At 53.3% G+C, this 18,631-nt stretch overlaps 4 protein-coding genes across 4 annotated transcripts; 2 read left to right on the forward strand and 2 right to left on the reverse strand.

The window, feature by feature from the left end:
* Positions 1–1,942: 1,942 nt before the first annotated feature.
* PG997_004706 (uncharacterized protein) lies at positions 1,943–5,537 on the forward strand (the record flags this gene model as incomplete). The annotated part of the gene is made up of 4 exons (XM_066809021.1): positions 1,943–2,029; positions 2,132–2,290; positions 2,368–5,346; positions 5,406–5,537. 4 exons carry the CDS (start codon positions 1,943–1,945, stop codon positions 5,535–5,537), a joined length of 3,357 nt encoding a protein of 1,118 aa, XP_066672639.1.
* Positions 5,538–6,508: 971 nt separating this feature from the next.
* On the reverse strand, positions 6,509–7,676 carry PG997_004707 (eukaryotic translation initiation factor 3 subunit 2; the record flags this gene model as incomplete). Its single annotated transcript, XM_066809022.1, has 3 exons — positions 6,509–6,997; positions 7,073–7,576; positions 7,650–7,676. The coding sequence occupies 3 exons, from the start codon at positions 7,674–7,676 to the stop codon at positions 6,509–6,511; spliced, it is 1,020 nt and encodes a 339-aa protein (XP_066672640.1).
* A 1,771-nt stretch (positions 7,677–9,447) lies between these two features.
* On the forward strand, positions 9,448–12,461 carry PG997_004708 (C-1-tetrahydrofolate synthase- cytoplasmic; the record flags this gene model as incomplete). Its single annotated transcript, XM_066809023.1, is given in 5 exon segments — positions 9,448–9,571; positions 9,729–9,766; positions 9,839–10,225; positions 10,240–11,769; positions 11,796–12,461. The coding sequence occupies 5 exon segments, from the start codon at positions 9,448–9,450 to the stop codon at positions 12,459–12,461; spliced, it is 2,745 nt and encodes a 914-aa protein (XP_066672641.1).
* Positions 12,462–13,266: 805 nt separating this feature from the next.
* On the reverse strand, positions 13,267–18,084 carry PG997_004709 (forkhead domain-containing protein; the record flags this gene model as incomplete). Its single annotated transcript, XM_066809024.1, has 4 exons — positions 13,267–13,680; positions 14,112–17,061; positions 17,139–17,838; positions 17,913–18,084. The coding sequence occupies 4 exons, from the start codon at positions 18,082–18,084 to the stop codon at positions 13,267–13,269; spliced, it is 4,236 nt and encodes a 1,411-aa protein (XP_066672642.1).
* Positions 18,085–18,631: the final 547 nt, after the last annotated feature.

Raw genomic sequence — 18,631 nt, forward strand, 5'->3', positions numbered from 1 at the left:
ACAAAGACAAGGGTCGCTCTACAGGCGTGCACGCGCTTCTAAATGGCGTATCTCAGATTGAATCGTACGTCTTCACGAAGTGGAAGCAGAGATGGAGGCAACAGATGGTGATGGATGATGGCAAGGAGAAGAAAAAGAAGAAGTTGATCGTTGATGGACTGACTGAGTCCCCTTTGCTCGTGATGATGGGCTTGGGCCTTGGGCCTGGCTGAGAGGTGAGATTGCAGCACGTTGCCGCCCCGTGCGGCCTGCTACATAGCAGGTTAATTTAGTGCATCCGATGTGCGTACCTGGAATCGCAGAGAAGGATTGAATGGGTCCAATCAATCAGTAGGTTGCTGCACATCAGCTGGGCTTTCGGCCCGCATCAATCCACGATTCCGAAGATCAAGTTCAACTGATTGGAATTGGGCATCCGTGCGCCGTCGGTCGCATGGCTTTTAGTCGGCAGACCGGTAGAATTCCTGGTCTTGGCTGCAATGGGCCTAGCGCTTGCTCTCTCGTGTCTGATTGGCCAATAATCCTTATTGGGACTTGTCCATTTGGACCTCATGCACGCACCTCGCAGTTGTACGAATAAACCATGTTATGTATGTAGGTAGCCAACCCCAATGGCTCAAGTGTACAAGGATAACACCACCCATTTTTATTATGAGAGTAATCTGAATTGGTTATTCTATTCATTTTTTTTTTTTTTTAAAAAAAAATCCCATTTCCGCCATTTATTGATGGTATCATTGGTGGAATAAACTATAAGTGCTGAGTCACTTTGGTTAATCGGCTGTCTTGGAGGGTTGACTACCTAGTTTATTCGTACGACTGCCACTTCTGCTACCTCCCATGCTGGGCTACGAAAATGCTACAAGCAGAGCAAATAGACGTCTGCCAACATTGAATACAGCCAACGCCATATGGCTGTACATGCTTTTGGGACAGAGGGGTGCCGGAACCCAATTCTTCGCGATGGGATATTGTCAAGCGTTGGGTGATATCACCAAAAGTAGATCCCGCCAAGACCCTGCATACTCTGGAGGGGGTTATGAGAGGATGCCACTGAAGTCCACTTTGACTTTGACGACGATGCGGTCCAATCTGCATTGCATATGCATTTACGAGAAACTTTACGCCTATCCCACATGATTGCTCATGATGTTCTTGTTCAGACTGGCCTGAACACATGTACGTACTTACATCTTACCTGTGCTATGAGTGGGAATGAATGATCCATGCACTATCCGGGGGTCCCAAGACCAACCTCAGCAATCGCTGCCGTTTCTCGTATATAGACAAACGCAAGGGGAAGAACGGACTAGTGAAGCCAAGTGAAGTTATGACTATTTTAATTCTTCAGCAACCAAGCAACCAGTGAGAGGAACGGTTCGAAGCTGTGACGGTATACCGAGGCGCCCAGAGGATAATAGTATAAGTCCACGGAGGCCATCGTAGGTATGGGGTGATTTTCTTCATCAAAAGTGAACGATCTCTTTGATGGCCAATGGATATGTAGTGCCGTCAAGGCGTGCTCAGAAACTGCTCCATATCTTGCCTTTGTCAACGTGGGGTGGACTGGCAAACTGGACGGAGGGTAGGAGGCTGCTTGCTGTCACTCTCATCGACCTGCCCCACTATAAACGCCGGCCAATCTTTTCCTGGACCTAAGTGCCGTGCTCTACTTACTTTCCACCTTACTCTCCCTCCTCGCATTCCCCATTCCAACGCGTCTGGGATTTTTGACAACAGCTCCTCACCCATCCTACCTCATCACTCCGTTGCAAACGCACACATCATACCCTCCCGCCACCAGATTGGCGCCATTTCTTGAGCGCGTCGCGACCTCTTAAACCGCGTCGGGTCGCGTTGAGTGCTTGCCAATTACGGCTGTAACTCCCACCTTCACCACTACCCATTCCGAGGCCGGACAGCGACAGCGACAGCTCACATCATGGCTCCCCGCTCGAGGCCCAGCGCCGTCGACACTGACGCGTCTATGTCGGACGCTCCCGAGCCTGTGTCTCGTGGCGACGCAATGGTACGTGCCATATTCGCTTCCACCCATTTGCTCGCCATGGATTCATGCAGAGAACACAGAGCTTGCGCGGGCGATCACTTATGCTAACCACGAGCAATCTAGGAGGTTGACGAGTCCTTCGACGATTCAGACACGAACCCCAACACCACTGCCAGCAGTGTTGCTGGCGACCCTGTCGATGGCCGCAAGAAGAGATCAGAGGCAAACCAGCTGCGCAGAAGCATATTCGGAAAGAAGCATGATGCTTTAGGCGAGTCAAAGGTAAAACACCTATTTAATTGCCCGAGATGGGGAAGGAAAACTGGTTGGGTCTTTTGGCTGATTTTAACCCACTACAGGAAGATGATAGCATCCGTCGATTCCGCTACTTACTAGGTTTGACCGACCTTTTCCGCCATTTCATTGAGACGAATCCGAACCCCAAGATTCGCGATATCATGGTCGAGATTGACAGACAGAACGAGGAAAGCGAGAAATCGAAGAAGAAAGGTTCCAGACAAGGCGGGGCGGCTACGGGCCGCGTCCGCCGCACAGAAGCCGAGGAGGATGCTGAGCTCCTAAAGGACGAGCGCCATGGTGGTTCAGCCGAGACGGTCTTCCGCGAGTCGCCGACATTCATCCAAGGTACCATGAGAGACTATCAGGTAGCCGGTCTCAACTGGATGATCTCTTTGCACGAAAACGGTATCTCGGGTATCTTGGCCGACGAAATGGGTCTCGGAAAGACCCTACAGACCATCTCGTTTCTGGGATACCTACGACATATTATGGATATCAAGGGTCCCCACCTGGTCATTGTGCCCAAGTCTACTCTGGACAACTGGAAGAGAGAGTTCGAGAGGTGGACTCCCGAGGTTAATGTCTTGGTTCTTCAGGGTGCTAAGGAGGAGCGACACACCCTGATCAACGAGCGCCTTGTGGACGAGAAGTTCGACGTCTGCATTACCAGCTACGAGATGATTCTCCGAGAAAAGTCGCATCTGAAGAAGTTCGCCTGGGAGTACATCATTATTGATGAAGCGCACCGTATCAAGAACGAGGAGTCGTCTCTCTCGCAGGTCATCCGCATGTTCAACTCGCGTAATAGACTGCTTATCACAGGAACGCCGCTCCAGAACAACCTTCACGAACTTTGGGCCCTCCTCAATTTCCTTCTACCCGATGTCTTTGGAGATGCAGAGGCTTTCGACCAATGGTTTTCCGGCCAGGACCAAGATCAGGACACCGTTGTACAACAACTGCATCGAGTACTTCGGCCGTTCCTGCTTCGCCGCGTCAAGGCCGATGTTGAGAAGAGTCTTCTACCGAAGAAAGAGGTCAACCTGTATATTGGAATGTCGGATATGCAGATCAAATGGTATCAGAAGATCCTTGAAAAGGATATTGATGCTGTAAACGGCGCCGGCGGCAAGCGAGAATCCAAGACTCGTCTTCTCAACATTGTCATGCAACTCAGGAAATGCTGCAACCACCCATACCTGTTTGAGGGTGCCGAGCCCGGCCCACCTTACACGACCGACGAGCATCTGGTCTTCAACTCTGGCAAGATGGCGCTCATGGACAAGCTGCTCGGGCGTCTCCAGAAGCAGGGCAGCCGGGTTCTCATCTTTTCCCAAATGAGCCGTCTGTTGGACATCTTGGAGGATTACTGTGTATTCAGAGAATACAAGTACTGCCGTATCGATGGTGGAACTGCCCACGAAGATCGTATTGCCGCCATTGACGAGTACAACAAGCCCGGTTCTGAAAAGTTCATCTTCCTGCTTACCACTCGTGCGGGAGGCTTGGGTATCAACTTGACAAGCGCTGATATCGTTATTCTGTATGACAGCGACTGGAACCCCCAGGCAGATCTTCAAGCCATGGATCGAGCCCATCGTATCGGCCAGACCAAGCAAGTTGTCGTTTATCGCTTTGTTACTGAGGATGCAATTGAGGAGAAAGTGCTGGAACGAGCAGCACAGAAGTTGCGACTTGACCAGCTGGTCATTCAGCAAGGCCGTGCTCAGCCAGGAACCAAGGGCCCAGCTGCCAAGGACGAGTTGCTCAGCATGATTCAACATGGCGCCGAAAATGTTTTCCAGACGAAGGGTGCCACTGGCATGGCCGCAAAGGGCTCAGAACTCGACGACGAGGACATTGACCAAATCCTCGCCAAGGGCGAAACGCGTACTAAACAGCTGAACAGCAAGTTCGAATCCCTCGGTCTCGACGACTTGCAGAATTTCTCTTCCGAATCTGGTTCCGCTTATGTATGGAATGGAGAAAACTTCGCCGCAGGCGAGAAGAAGAAGGATATTGGCATGACTTGGATTAACCCAGCAAAGCGTGAGCGCAAGGAACAGTCATATTCTATCGACAAGTTCTATCGACAAGCTATCTATGGTAACAGCGGGAAAGCAGAGGCCAAGCCGAAGGCGCCCCGAGCTCCAAAGCAGGTCCCTGTCCACGATTACCAGTTCTACCCTTCCCGCCTGCGCGAGCTTCAAGATCGCGAAACAGCCTACTACCGAAAAGAGATCGGTTACAAGGTTCCCTTAGCGGATGGTGACGAGGCAAATCTCGAAGAGCGTGAAGCTGAGCGTGCCCTTGAGCAACAGGAAATCGATGATGCCACACCCTTGAACGAAGAGGAGCAAGAAGAGAAGGCCAAGCTGTCGACTCAAGGCTTTGGGGATTGGAACAGGCGTGACTTCCAGCAATTCATTAACGGGTCTGCCAAGTACGGAAAGACCAGCTACGAGAAAATGGCGGATGAAGTGGACAGCAAGTCGCCAGCGGAGATCAAGGCATTTGCCAAGGTCTTCTGGCAGCGGTACACCGAGGTCGCCGACTATAATAAGTACCTGCAGGTCATTGAGACGGGTGAAGAGCGGCGTAGCAAGACCCAGCACCAGCGGAACATGCTGCGAAAGAAGATGCAGCAATACCGCGTGCCATTGCAGCAAATGAAGGTCAACTATTCGGTCTCGACGACGAACAAGAAGGTCTACACCGAAGAGGAAGATCGTTTCTTACTGGTCATGCTTGATAAGCTCGGTCTTGATTCTGAGAACCTGTATGATCGTATCCGGGACGAAATTCGCGACAGTCCCTTGTTCCGCTTTGATTGGTTCTTCCTGAGCCGCACACCGGTTGAGATCAGCCGACGTTGCACTACTCTCCTGACCACGGTTGTGAAGGAGTTTGAGGACGTGCAGCCAAGCAAGAACGGCGTCAACGGAAAGTCCAAGCGTGAGCCCGAGGACGAAGAGAACGACGAGGACAGCATCCTCGGCATGGCACCCGCGAAGAAGAAGTCCAAGAATGGAGTTAAGGTATGATTTATACTCTCATCCATCCCCCTTAGATGGCTAATATGCTAACAAATCTTCAGAACAAGGCGCTTGACAACGTCAAAGGCAGCAAGGCCAGCTCGGCTGCGCCTTCATCCCGAGCTTCCAGTGTTGCATCTACCCCGTCAGCGGCGCCTGCCCCAAAGAGCAAGAGCAAGGGGAAGAAGAAATAAGCTTGTTGCTTGCTTTGTAGCGAGTTCTTCGATTTCAAGGGTTTCATGGGAAGAGGATCCTGTGTAGACATTTCACTGGCGTTTTGCGTTATTTGTTGACGAGAGTTATCCTGAGCCTCACCATTTGGTCAGGTGGATGGCTTGGGAAAAGACCCCGGGAATGGATTGCTCTCCCTCTCCGCAAGGGAATGAAACGGCGTTAAACTGGTTTCTGATCAAAGTTCTCGTTTCACACCACCGATAGACATTGGTCGCCAGATTGTGACCATTTCAGATTCCGTACAGGGGATCCGGTTGTCTAATATTGGGCTTGCCATTGGCATGGTGAGACTAGATGATGGGCCTGTAGGCAAAAGGGCTGGATGGTCATCTGTATGGCAGACTCGGTTCCCCTCGGGGTTACTTACATAGACACAAATGGCGGTGTTGGTTTTGTTGCTTGCTTTAGCAGACCTGAGAACGATACAGGTAAAAACACCCATGTACGGTAGTTGCATTACGAACGACGAAGCTTTTCACTAACTATGCACTTGACTTGAATTGTGTTATTCTTAACGTTTCCCCCTCAAGGGAGAGAAACGTGACTGGCTACTTATATCGGCCTGGAGGCGTGTCGTAGGATTTGCAGATGATCGTGACTCGAATTCTGGTGAGGTATGTCGTCATGTCTTGACTACCATCTAATAGTCTATCTAGACGGCCGTCCCAACAGCTGCTTCGCCCCCCGCAATTTTTGTCTTTCGATTCGCCTGCTCAAGTAAAGCAAAAGAAACTATATTTTGTTCCTTTCCCCTAACGCCAGACAAGATGCAATTAAGATGAACCACCACGTTACATACAAGAGAGGACTACCAACGCCGAATCCGTCCGTTCCATTTCCCCCTCGCCTTTGGTTTGCGCGCAAAGGTGCGAGGGGAGAGATAATGGGAAGTACCGGGGTAAGATGAGAAAACCAGGAGAAGCTAGCAGCCCTATTGCTGCTGCATGGCTCTCTGCCTCTCGCGCTCGACCTCGTAGCTGAAGTCGAAGAATCCCTTGTCGAAGTGGTGGACGCGCACGTAGCCGTCCTCACCTCCACTGGCGTAGCTCTTGCCCGTGGGGTCGGCGGCGACTGTGTTGAGGGGACCGAAGTGACCACGGACACGGCCAATCTCGTCCTCGAAGATCTTGTGGTAGAAGCGAGCCTCGAATTTACCCTGTCGCGCGGCGGTGGTAGTGACATCCATGGCGGCTTGACCACCGCCCAGAATCACGAAGTCCTTCTTCGGGGTCATGGTGGCACTGTTGAGGGGTGTGTCGGAGGGGTAGGTCTTGAGCACTTCCAGGTCGCGGGCGGCGACCAGCTTGGCCGTCTTGTCTTTGGAGGCGGTGATGAAGTAGGTGCGGTCGCTGGACCACTGGAGGTCGGTAAGTTGCATGTTGAGGTCGTGGATAGGGAGGTTCTCCAACTGCTCGCCAGTCTAGATTGGGGTGTTTTGTCAGTAATGCGACACAGGGTTTTGGTCTGTCAGGTCCAGAGAGATAGGGATGCGTACCTTGGCGTCATATTGGCTAACGCTGCCGTCCTCGTGGCCAGCAATGATGTACTTGTTCATGTAGCTCCAGCCAGCGACGGTAGCCTTGCTCTCGTCGCAGACGATGGTGAGCTCCTTCTCGTCGCTCTGCTCGCCGTCGATGTCGGGGTTGATGTTGAGGACGACGATGGAACCCAGGTGACCCATGCGCTTCTCGGTGACACCCAGCAGCTGGGTGCCCTCCTCGTTGAACTCGACGCGCTTGACGGCGGTGGGGAACTCCCAGGTCTTGAGCAGGCGGCCGGTCTTGACCTCCCAGAGGCGGATGGTGTTGTCGGCGCTGCCGCTGGCAATCATGGTGGAGTCTGGGTTCACGTCGACGGTCCAGATGGCACCCTGGTGGCCCTTGTAGGTTCCCAGGCGCTCGCCATTGTGGCTGAACCAGGCACACACATGCTGATCCTTGGCGACGGAGAAGAGAAGGTCGCCGTCGCGGTTGAACTTGATCTGCGTCAAGGCACGTTCCTGTTATCGCAACATGTTAGCGCCTGCATAGCGACGAAGAGGACATGGCATAAGTTGAGCTATTGTGACGTACGTGACCTGAGAGCAATATAGGTCTCATGTTGGCGGTTTTTATTTGGGGGATTGAATGATCTCCTGGTGGCAGTTGTCGTGGGGTAGACAGCGAGTTTTCTAGACAAGCAGCAACTGAACTTCAGTGTTGTGCGGGGCAAAAGTTCCAGCCGAGAATCAACCGGCGTTTTTATTTTTGCTTGGGGAAAGTACGGATACTTGGTAGGTATCAATTGAAGGAGTGGGCTCAACTGCTTTTTAAAATCCGACGTGTATCGTGCACTACCTACATGCACAAAAAGAGCACGTAACGTAGGCAGACAACACCTGCAACGGAGATACCTCAATACCTCGATTCTCTCTACTTCATCTGAGTCACACACACAGAGATGGAGGAAGGATTTGCCAGAAAACCATAGACTCATATTCCAACCTGGGTATCCTCGAGCTTGGAGCTTGGAACCAACAACAACACCCGAAATGTCAGGCACGGGCACACCACACTGCCACACATACCATGCTCGTCACTATCCCATCCTAACCTCAGGCCCATAAGTCGGGCGTATCAATTCTAAACGGCTAGTTCGCCTACCTGTACGTATGTTACTAACCTATCCTATCGACTGCCTGAGTCATACTCAAAACACAGTCGACCTGGTGCTAAGGGTGATGGATTCCGGCTATTTCAATATTCTCCGCTGCCGCGTAAAGACTCAGCAGCGTATCCCGGAGTGGTGTATTGATTGCAGTGTCGGTATGCATGCGTGTGCATGGTCTCGTTTCGTTTCGTTTCGTTTCATCCAAGTCCCGGCCAAAAGGACCTGGTGCCGTTGCTAGGAAAGGATGCCGATGAACGTCCGGCAAAGTGGCCTCTCGAGCAATCTATGTGCTAATAATGCATGCCTGCCTACATGAATTGTCGATTCTCTATACTCCTGACACAGCTAGATAGCTTGGCCATAAGTCTAGATCTCATACCGTTGCTGCGATAATCGCAGAGGCCTGTTATAACAACACTCGCTCTTTGCTTTTTTCCCTCCTTTCTCCCTTACTGTGTGGCTTCATCGCCCAAATCTCCCAACCGCCTATCGTCTTTCTGCCTGGAACAACCCCCTCGTTACGCTACTAGCTGCAACCAAGCCAATCATATACTTGCTTTTTTGGAACTGAACTGCTGCTGCCACCCGCCAACCCGTCTTCGGCTCCCACGTCTCAGCTACATTGCATCGCCCTCGCCAGCTGACTCACCCAGCAGCAGCTGCAGGGACATTAGGAATCCTTTGGGCTTGAGTCACCAGAAGGAGCTGAGGCTGAAGCAAAACACCCCTTGCCGCCTGAGCTGACATGACACTATCGATTAGCCTTCGTCATGGCCCGTCTCCAGGAGCAGCAACAGCCACGACATTCACACGTATGCTGGTGCGGCCACGCCTAGCCGCTCGCGTGTGCGGCTCTCGACAAACTTTTTCGACGGCGCAAGCTCCGACTCCGACTCACGGCGCGCCTCCCCATAGCAGCAGTAGTGGCCCTCCTAACTCCGGACGACCCCACGAATTTCAGCACCAGCTTCCTCTTCCGGCAACCCAGCGATCTTATGACTCTCGTGCTCTTTTTCCACCACGCCCGCTTCCAATTGTTTGACAACTCCAACTTCTTTGCCTTCTTCTTCCTCCTCTTCTTGTGTCAGCCCGTCATTGCATGGTAGGACGCAGTCTCGCCCCCTCTGCAGTGCCACAACCCTGCCATCTCGGGCCCAGACCCTACCCTTTGACTCCCCTGTACCCCGCCGACTTTTCTGCTCGGCCTCGAGCTACCCCACCATGGCTGCCATGAAGCTTGATGGCAACGCCATCGCGAAGAAGATTCGCGAGAGACTGGCTGGCGAGGTGGCCAAGAAGCAGGAGAACAACCCCAGGTATAAGCCATGCCTCAAGATTATTCAAGGTTCGTTGCAATCCCCCTCTCCCCTTGCGATCGCATGCACATTGGCTAACAGCAATGACCATCAGTTGGTGATCGATCGGACTCTAGTACGTAATGTGTTTCCGTTCGACCGTACAAACGCTACGACCCATTGAGGACGCACACTAACAAGCCATAGCCACTTATGTTCGCATGAAGCTTAAGGCTGCCGAGGAGGTGAGTCTCCTTTTCGTTACCGCCTTGTATCTTTGGTGTTACTCATATTGACTATGCATGGTATGACTCCAGGCCAACATTAGTTGCGAGCTTCTGCATTTCCCCGAGTCCATCACCGAGTCCGAGCTTCTCGCAAAGCTCCATGCCCTGAACAATGATGGTGAAGTCCACGGTATCCTGGTCCAGCTCCCAGTGCCCAAGCATATCGATGAATACCGTATCACGTCGGCGGTCGCAGATGAGAAAGATGTCGACGGATTTGGCGTCACCAACATTGGTGAGCTTGCCAAGAAGGGTGGCCACCCCTACTTCATTCCCTGCACGCCCAAGGGTGTCATGGTGTTGCTTGAAGAAGCCGGTGTCGAGATTGCAGGAAAGCATGCTGTTGTCTTGGGTCGCAGCGACATTGTCGGTAGCCCGGTGAGCTATCTGCTCAAGAATGCCGATGCCACGGTTACCGTGTGCCACCCAAGACCAAGAATATTCAAGATCACGTCAAGCTGGCAGACATTGTCGTCGCGGCTATTGGCAAGCCCCACTTCGTCAAGGGAGAGTGGCTCAAGCCGGGAGCTGTCGTTATCGATGTTGGAACCAACTTCATTCCCGACTCTACCAGGAAATCTGGCCAGAGGCTTGTGGGCGATGTCGACTTCGAGGCTGCGGCGCAAGTTGCTTCCGCCATAACCCCTGTCCCTGGAGGTGTAGGACCTATGACGGTTGCCATGCTTATGCAGAACGTGGTGGACTCGGCAACAATGTCGTTCGACACACTCAAGCAGAGGCGTATTGATCCGTTGCCCTTGAAACTCCAGTCTCCGGTCCCCTCCGATATCGACGTGTCCAAGACACAAATCCCCAAGGAAATTACCCTGATCGCGCAAGAGGTCGGAATTGCTCGTCACGAGCTGGAGCCATATGGTTCATACAAGGCCAAGGTCGATCTTGGCTTATTAAAACGACTATCGCACCGTCGCAATGGCCGTTACGTTGTGGTCACGGGCATTACACCAACTCCCCTGGGCGAGGGCAAGTCTACTACGACCATGGGTCTCGCGCAGGCTCTTGGTGCCCATCTGGGTCGTCTGACCTTTGCGAACGTCAGGCAACCCAGTCAAGGGCCGACGTTCGGCATCAAGGGTGGTGCTGCCGGTGGTGGTTACAGTCAGGTCATACCCATGGATGAGTTCAACCTGCATTTGACGGGCGATATCCACGCCATCACCGCAGCAAACAATCTGTTGGCCGCCGCCATTGACACGCGCATTTTCCACGAGAACACCCAGAAAGATCGCGCCTTGTTCAACAGATTGGTGCCCCAAGGCGAATTTGCGCCCATCATGTTCCGTCGCCTGAAGAAGCTGGGTATTGACAAAACGTCTCCCGCTGAGCTGACCGAAGATGAGGTCCGTCGCTTTGCTCGACTGGACATCGATCCCGAGACTATTACATGGAAGCGTGTACTAGACGTAAATGATCGTCATCTCCGCGGCGTCACAATTGGCACTGCCCCCACCGAGAAAGGCCAGACCCGTGAGACTGGATTCGATATCTCGGTTGCCAGTGAGTGTATGGCTATTCTTGCCATGAGCACTGATTTGGCCGACATGCGCGAGCGTCTCGGTCGCATGGTTGTGGCTTCTTCGCGATCTGGCGATCCGGTCACCTGTGACGACATTGGCGTCGGTGGAGCGTTGACTACATTGATGAAGGATGCCATCAAGCCAAACCTTATGCAGACTCTGGAAGGAACACCCGTTTTTGTCCATGCCGGACCATTCGCCAACATCTCCATCGGAAACAGCTCCATCATTGCCGACAGGCTGGCACTCAAGCTCACCGGTACCGAACCAGACGAAGACCACAACGCCAAGACTGGCTTTACAGTCACTGAGGCCGGATTTGATTTCACCATGGGTGGTGAGCGATTCTTCAACATCAAGTGTCGTGCTTCAGGTCTTGTGCCCGATACTGTTGTGATTGTGGCGACCGTCAGAGCCCTGAAGGTGCATGGCAATGGACCCCTATCAAGGCCGGGGCACCCCTTGATCCCGTTTACAAGCAGGAGAACGTTGATCTCCTTCGCAAGGGCTGCATCAACCTTGCTAAGCACATCCAGAATGCCAAGTCATATGGTGTTCCGGTGGTGGTAGCTATCAACAAGTTTTCAACGGACACCGATGCTGAAGTCGCTGTCATCCGTGAGGAGGCGATCAAGGCTGGCGCCGAAGACGCGATCCTTGCGGACCACTGGGCTCAAGGTGGCGCGGGCGCCGTTGAGCTTGCCAAGGGTGTCATCGCAGCTTGCGAGAAGCCGAAGGACTTCAAGTTCCTATACGACCTCGACGGCACTGTGCAAAGCCGAATGGAGGCTATCTGCCAGAATATGTACGGTGCGGAGAGCGTCAACTTCGAGGAACTGGCGCAGAAGAAGGTGGATACCTACACGAAGCAAGGATTTGGGAACCTGCCCATCTGCGTAGCCAAGACGCAATACTCACTCAGCCACGATCCGGAGCTTAAGGGAGCTCCTACTGGCTTCAAAGTACCTATTAGGGACGTGCGTATGGCGGCGGGTGCTGGGTATCTGTACGCGCTTGCTGCGGATATTCAGACAATCCCCGGCTTGCCTACTGCACCCGGATATCTGAAGGTGGATGTGGATGTAGAGAATGGCGAAGTGAAGGGCTTGTTCTAGATCTTATCAATCAGGTGTAATAGAGCTTGGGTCTAGAGATGAGAAAAGAGGATATGGCGTCCCAAATGCAGCTTCAACAGGGAATGGATGAATAGGAAGGGGGCGCAACAGGAATTTGGCTTAGAGCGAGAGATACCTTCAACGGCTACTAGATAATTGATGAATTACAAAACAAACCCCATTGAACTCCGCAGTAGTCGTATAATTTGCTTTTGTTTCGATAGACAAACATTATTGAGCGGTCTAATTCGACCAATAAATCCAGACAGACCCCTTTCCACTCGGTGGCAGCACGGACTACGTAGGGGCTGGCCACGCTATAGCCAAAAAACAAAACAAAGTGGGAGACAAGCCTACCAGCTCTTTCATGACATGCTTCTCTACTTGGGTAAGACGGACGGGACAGTGTATGAGACTTCAGTTTTGCATTGTGTTCCATAAAAAGATTCGCTCGGTTTTTCGATGCTCCTAGATAATAAAGTGAGGGTCATCTAAGTCAGATACATAAGTAGCTATGGTACCACACGGTGCCATTGTAAATCATATTCGCAAGCAAGCCAATCCATCCTCCTCTTATCTTCCGGCTTGCTCCTTGGGGGTATATCTACGATCCTCTTTGAAACTCTCTTGCCCTCCCTCTCCCACTCTTCCCCGCTTTCCTGCGCTAAGTAAAACACGACACTCGATATATGCTGTAAAAGCTCTTTTAATCCCCCTAGTAGCCAGAGATGCATGCTCTAGGTCTCACGACGGAGTCGGCTGGCTCTGTATTGGATGGGGTTGCTCTACCGAAGGCTTGGGGGTATCATTTTGGCTCGAAGTCGGCGGCGAAGCTGAAGTCGACACTAGGGCCTGCGGTGACGTGGAGGACTTTGGCACAGGCAAAGTCGTTGTCTCTAGTGCCGGTGTCGGTTTTGGTGTCGGCTCGAGAGGTTGTGGTATCGAGGTTCGCGGTGGCGTTGCAGACTTTGGTACTAGTGAGACTGTCGCCTCTTGCGCTGGTGCTGGTGCCGTGGCTTGCGGTGCCAGAGCCTGTGGTGCCGGAGCCTGATTTGCCGGGGCCTGATTTGTCGGGGCCTGCGGTGCCGGAGCTTGCTGTACATGTGCTTGCGGTACTGAAGCTTGCGGTGCAGGAGCTTGTGTGACTGGGGACGGACGTCGTGCCGGGACATTGGATTGAGTACCTGACTGGGAAGTCTCCAATGGTGACGTTGCGAGCCTTTTGTGTTCCCGCTGTTCTGCGACCCCATGGCCTGGTCCGTCAACACTGTCTACCGTTCGTTTCGTGCCGGTTATTGCTTCTATCGCTCCAGCACTAGGAGTTGTCGTTGGCGCCGGAGCGGGACTCGAAGGCTTCCCAGTACTGAAGCCTGGCAACGAGTGGCCCAGAACGGGGGTGTTTGCAGTGCTTTGTGGGACATGGGCGGGCGTAGGTCTAGCAGCCTGGACACCTGGCGCGGGTGAACTCACGGTAGAGATGGGCCCAGTCGCCCCCGCACTTGTGACAGTCGAAATATTAGGCGAAACACGAGTATTTGTAGTTGCGGGTGCGGATGACATGGATGTCGGCACCGGAGTAGACAATGTCGAGTCCCTCCGAGCTGAAGACGGGCGTGCCACTGAAACAGCACCCGGCCGTGCAATTCCTACCTTCGAGGGTCGGGCAACCGATATTCCCGGGCGGCTGAGTTGTGGCATGGCTGGCCTAGGCGCTGACGGATTGTTCACGACGGGCGGTGGGCTTGTATGGGGTACTGCTGGAGGGTGAGCGTTCGCATTGTGGTTGCTGGAGCTCTGGCCTGTGGAAGTCGCAGATGTCATGGCCGGAGGTAGAGGCGCCGGTGACGCAGACTGAATTTTGTGAGCAGATCCTTCTTGGGTAGACCGTGCAGGTTGTATGCTTGGAGACACAGCAGAGGTTTGAAGACCGTGATTCTTGCGCACTTCGGTTATGATCTTGTGAACGTTCTCCACGATCAACCTATCGGCATCTTCCCAGCCCGGCATGATATCTTGATGAGGTAGCCCTTGAGCGCGCTTGATCGCTGTATCAACAATGGTTTCGGCATGCTCGGTCCTCTTTCTGAAGGCGGCAAGAATCGGGACGCGGAACACCTTGATTCTAGCTTGAATAGTTGCCTCGAGGGAGGATGGGGCTGATGATGTTGGCGCCTTCGCTGCAGCTGGGGAAGCTGCTGGTGCAAGCGAGGGTTGTCTCCCCGGTGCCGCGGGTGTGGTAGGCGCAGCAGCCGCAGCCGCAGCCGCAGTCGCAGTCGCAGTCGCAGCAGTTCGTGCTTGGTTTTGCGCATCCCTGATTTTACCCTGCACGGCATTGACAAGGGTCGTCTCAACTGCTTCGAACCCAGGCAGTGTCGCTGCTGCAGGAATCCCAAGAGCACGATTGATCGACGTGTCAATAATCTGTTCGGCCTTCGCTGCATCTGTGCTCTTGCTAATAGTAGTCAAGATCTGTTTCTTCCAGTCTGCAATGACTTTCTGCACTTCAGCCGACAATGGAACTCTCGAACTTGTCCCGTTGGCACCAAGAGAGGTGGCGTTTTGGTTGGCCTGAGTTGTATAGGTAGCGTTTGCAGGAGCGGGAGGGATATGGGATGTCTGCGGGTTGTAATTGGTGTTTTCTGTCTTGGGCAGCGGGTTCGCTGGAGGCGTTGGTCTTGCATAAGGGGAGTTATACGCCCCTTGCTGCTGCTGGGGACCGGGCTGCCTTGCTATAGCCAGATTCGGTGCAGTGGTTGTTGTGATTGGGGCATGATTATGGGACTGCCCAGGGTAAGACTGATGCGCTGTAGTCGTGCCCTGAACCACGGGATTGGGAGCATTGTGTGAAGAAGTATGGTAACCATTTTGGTGCTGATTGCCACCCGTATAACCTTGCCCGGGGAGACCGTGAGCGTAGTGCATACCCCCCTGCTGCATGTAGTTAGAGCCCTGGTAGTAATGTTGCTGATGTGCCATTTGATGCGGTTGCATCGAAGGCGGGCCAAGCGAGCGTTCTGGAGTAGTGGCTTTTCGTTTCTTTCCTGCGTCGAGTTCGACTCCAGGCACACGGGACCACAGTCCTGTCTGGTCGTCTTTCTTGAAAGCATCGTTACCTAACAGGTTGTGCCGAACAGAGCTCTCCCAGCCTTTAGTCTCTGCGTGGAAATAGAACCAGGGGTACTTGGCGGTGATTCTCTTGTAGATTTGCTTCAGATGCAGGCCCTCGACCGGGCCTGCAGTGAGAGCTTCATCAATAAGAACACCATAGTTCTTGCTAGGCTTCTGTAGCTGCTCATCGGTGAAATCTTCTCTGTTGAGTTCCAGAGGGGGTGACTTTGGTCGTACTTTCTTGTCCTTCTTCTCCTTGGCTCGCTTCTCGGCATCGGACCCTTCCTCCCCGTCTTCCTTCTTTCGCTTGGTATACTTTCGCTTCTCCGGTCTGTCCCCATTCTCTGGCAGAGGATTCTTTCTGGGACGCCCCACGGGTCGTTTGATTTTCTCACCCAACGGCTCCTGCGGCTGTACCTTCTTTGCATCTTCGAGCATCTGTTTCTTCAACAGCCGCCGCTCTCTCTTGGACATAATGCCATCCTTTGGGGCCGCCCTGGACCACGCCGTTTGGGGGATAGGCAATCCGGCGTACTCCGGGGGTATCCCGTTATCAAATCTTGAGTCTAGATCCATGTCGTAGCTCGTATCAAGTCCTGCATCGCCTACATCGAGCTCCGTATTCTCAAAAGTAGTATCAAGACCTGTATCAAGCCCCAAATCAAGATCAGCTGAAAGAGCTGTTTGCAGCCTTCTCTCGATGCTTTCCTCCTCGTGGTCTTCGAAGGCCGACTCCGCAGATTGCATGACCACATCGCCGGCCCGGTCTGGCTGGATAGTCTGGGGCTCCGGCTCAGCAGGTGCAAGGGGTGGTTCAGATGGTGGTTCCATAGCCATGGCGGTATCCTCGGCCTCCTCAACCTCCTCGGCATCTTCGGCCTCTTCGGCATCCTCGACGTCGTCAGCATCGTCGGCGTCATCGGCGTCGTCTGATCCAGCCGGCGGAGTCGAGATGTCTCCCAGGTCGGAAAGCTCATCGCTAGTATCGTGAAACTTCTCGTGATCCGAGTGTTCGAAGTCGAAGCTCATCTCCTTGCCTCCAACAGAGTATCGTTTACTCGACGCCTCCTCCTCGTGCAAGTCTTCGCCACCTGTCTTGCCTCGCTCAACGCCATTGATCACAAACAGAAACCCAACATCTTTGATCTGGAAGCGATCGCCGCTGCGAATGGTGACAGGTCCATGTTCTGATCCGTAGAAAACATCATCGCAGAAAAACCCATTCCTATGCAAGGATACAGCCTCGAAGACCCCCTTCTTCTCATTAAATTGGATTTTGAGGTGATTCCTCGAGATTGCCTTGGTTTTCATGGCAATATTGGGGCCCGGTGAATGGATGCCAACAAATGGTATGTGCGACGGCGAAGGCTGGACAGTGCCCAAATCAACAGCCGCAACGCCTTCGGTATGTGACACATACTGGCGGTTCGATTTTACTATCTCGTCTTGGTCGTTTGTGTTACCTTGCTGTACTGAGGCAGCCGAGCTGGGCCTGCGTCGGCGGGCGCGCGGATTATCATTGTCTTCGCCATCCGACTCCGGGCCCAGCATACCACCTTCTTCACTGACATACGATTTACTGAATTTCCCCTGTCCTTTCCAAGTGGCGTTGGCGGTGGCAAGCCCTGTCGTTCGTTCTCCTCGACCCTACGGCGATATCTTTCTTCGCGGTACTCATCCCTGCGTGCCTGGTCCAGAGCTCTTTGATCGCGGCCAATGATGACGGCATAAGTGGTCATTTGAAAGACACTGTCGGCAAACTCGATCCTTGCGAACGATTCCAACTTCTGGCTGGCACTGGCACTTGCAGAAGCAACGTCGGCACTGCCCGTAAGTGCATCGCTTTCTTGGGTGAAGGACGCCTGGAGTGAAATCTCCGAAGGGGCAATGGCTGTAGGGTAGTCGCCCGACAGCTGGGTGTTGTTGCCCTGAGGCATGGAAAGGATGAAAGCATTTGGATCAGCGCTAGTAATGGAAGCGTGCCGCGACATCATGCGCGCGTTAGAAGTAGAGCGGGCATTGTAGGCAATGTCGTCGTCGGTGGTTGCGACTGCAGCACGTTCCCGGTCCTTACTACCAGAAGGCAGGCCGGTAGTCTGGAGTTTGTCCAGACCCATGGCCAGATTTGCTTTAATGGAGCTGAAGTCGGCCATGGGGTTTAATGGCGCAGACGCAGACAGAGGCATCGCGGCTTGGGCGGATTCGGAGAGGTTGGGCAAATCGTGCTCCGCGGCATTGTCTCCGTTGGTGCTCTGGACAGCCGTGACGGCTGGAGTGGATAGCGGGCTGACAGTCGGGGGCGAAGGCAATTCGTAGTTTTGCGGCAGAGGCGGGAATTGGGACTGGGAGGCTTGGTTGGGGGCGCGTAGAGGGGGTCGTCGTCGTGGTTGAGGCCGGAAATATCCATCGCATTCACGTCTAGAAGGGGAAAAGGCCTAGGCGGGGAGTCAACTTCTGATGTACTTGCAGGAGGCGCGATGCGATCGGCCGTCGCATTGGCACTGAACGAAGTCATCGCTGCTGGATTGGAGCTGCAGCTCGTTCGTCCTTTCCCGTGGGCTGGAGATTGGTTATCGACGAACACCTTCGTTCTTCGGTTCGACCCTCCCTCGCTGTTGCTCTTTGGGGAGGAGGAAATCCAATGATTGGGGGGACAATTAAATGTCGGTCGCGATCAGACAAAAATTCCGATAGAGACATAAGGTACTTACCTAGGTAGAGCGACAAAAACTATTGACTTATGGGCTGATTGAACGCCTTACCTAAAAAGAATGGGGTCAAATCGACGCACGGATCATCTACGGGCCCACCTTTTGCTGCACCTTCTTTCTTCTCCAGTCGCTACTGCGCCTGTTCTTGCTGTCGCAGTCAGTTTAGTCCTACCTACCTGTTACCCTGACACTCAGGTGCTGGCGGCACAACCGTCGGGTGTCAGGTCGGATCGGAACAAGTCAGATACGAGGTAGGTAATATAAAATGCTGTAGAGGGGGAGGGAGGGAGAGAGAGAGGGCGTAAGGCGAGACTCCTTCCTCGCTCCAGTGGTACTACTGTGGAATTTTGC

This window comes from Apiospora hydei (assembly GCF_038363865.1).
Source record: "Apiospora hydei strain CBS 114990 chromosome Unknown utg000004l_segment0_segment0, whole genome shotgun sequence".
NCBI classification, from domain to species: Eukaryota; Fungi; Ascomycota; class Sordariomycetes; order Amphisphaeriales; family Apiosporaceae; genus Apiospora; species Apiospora hydei.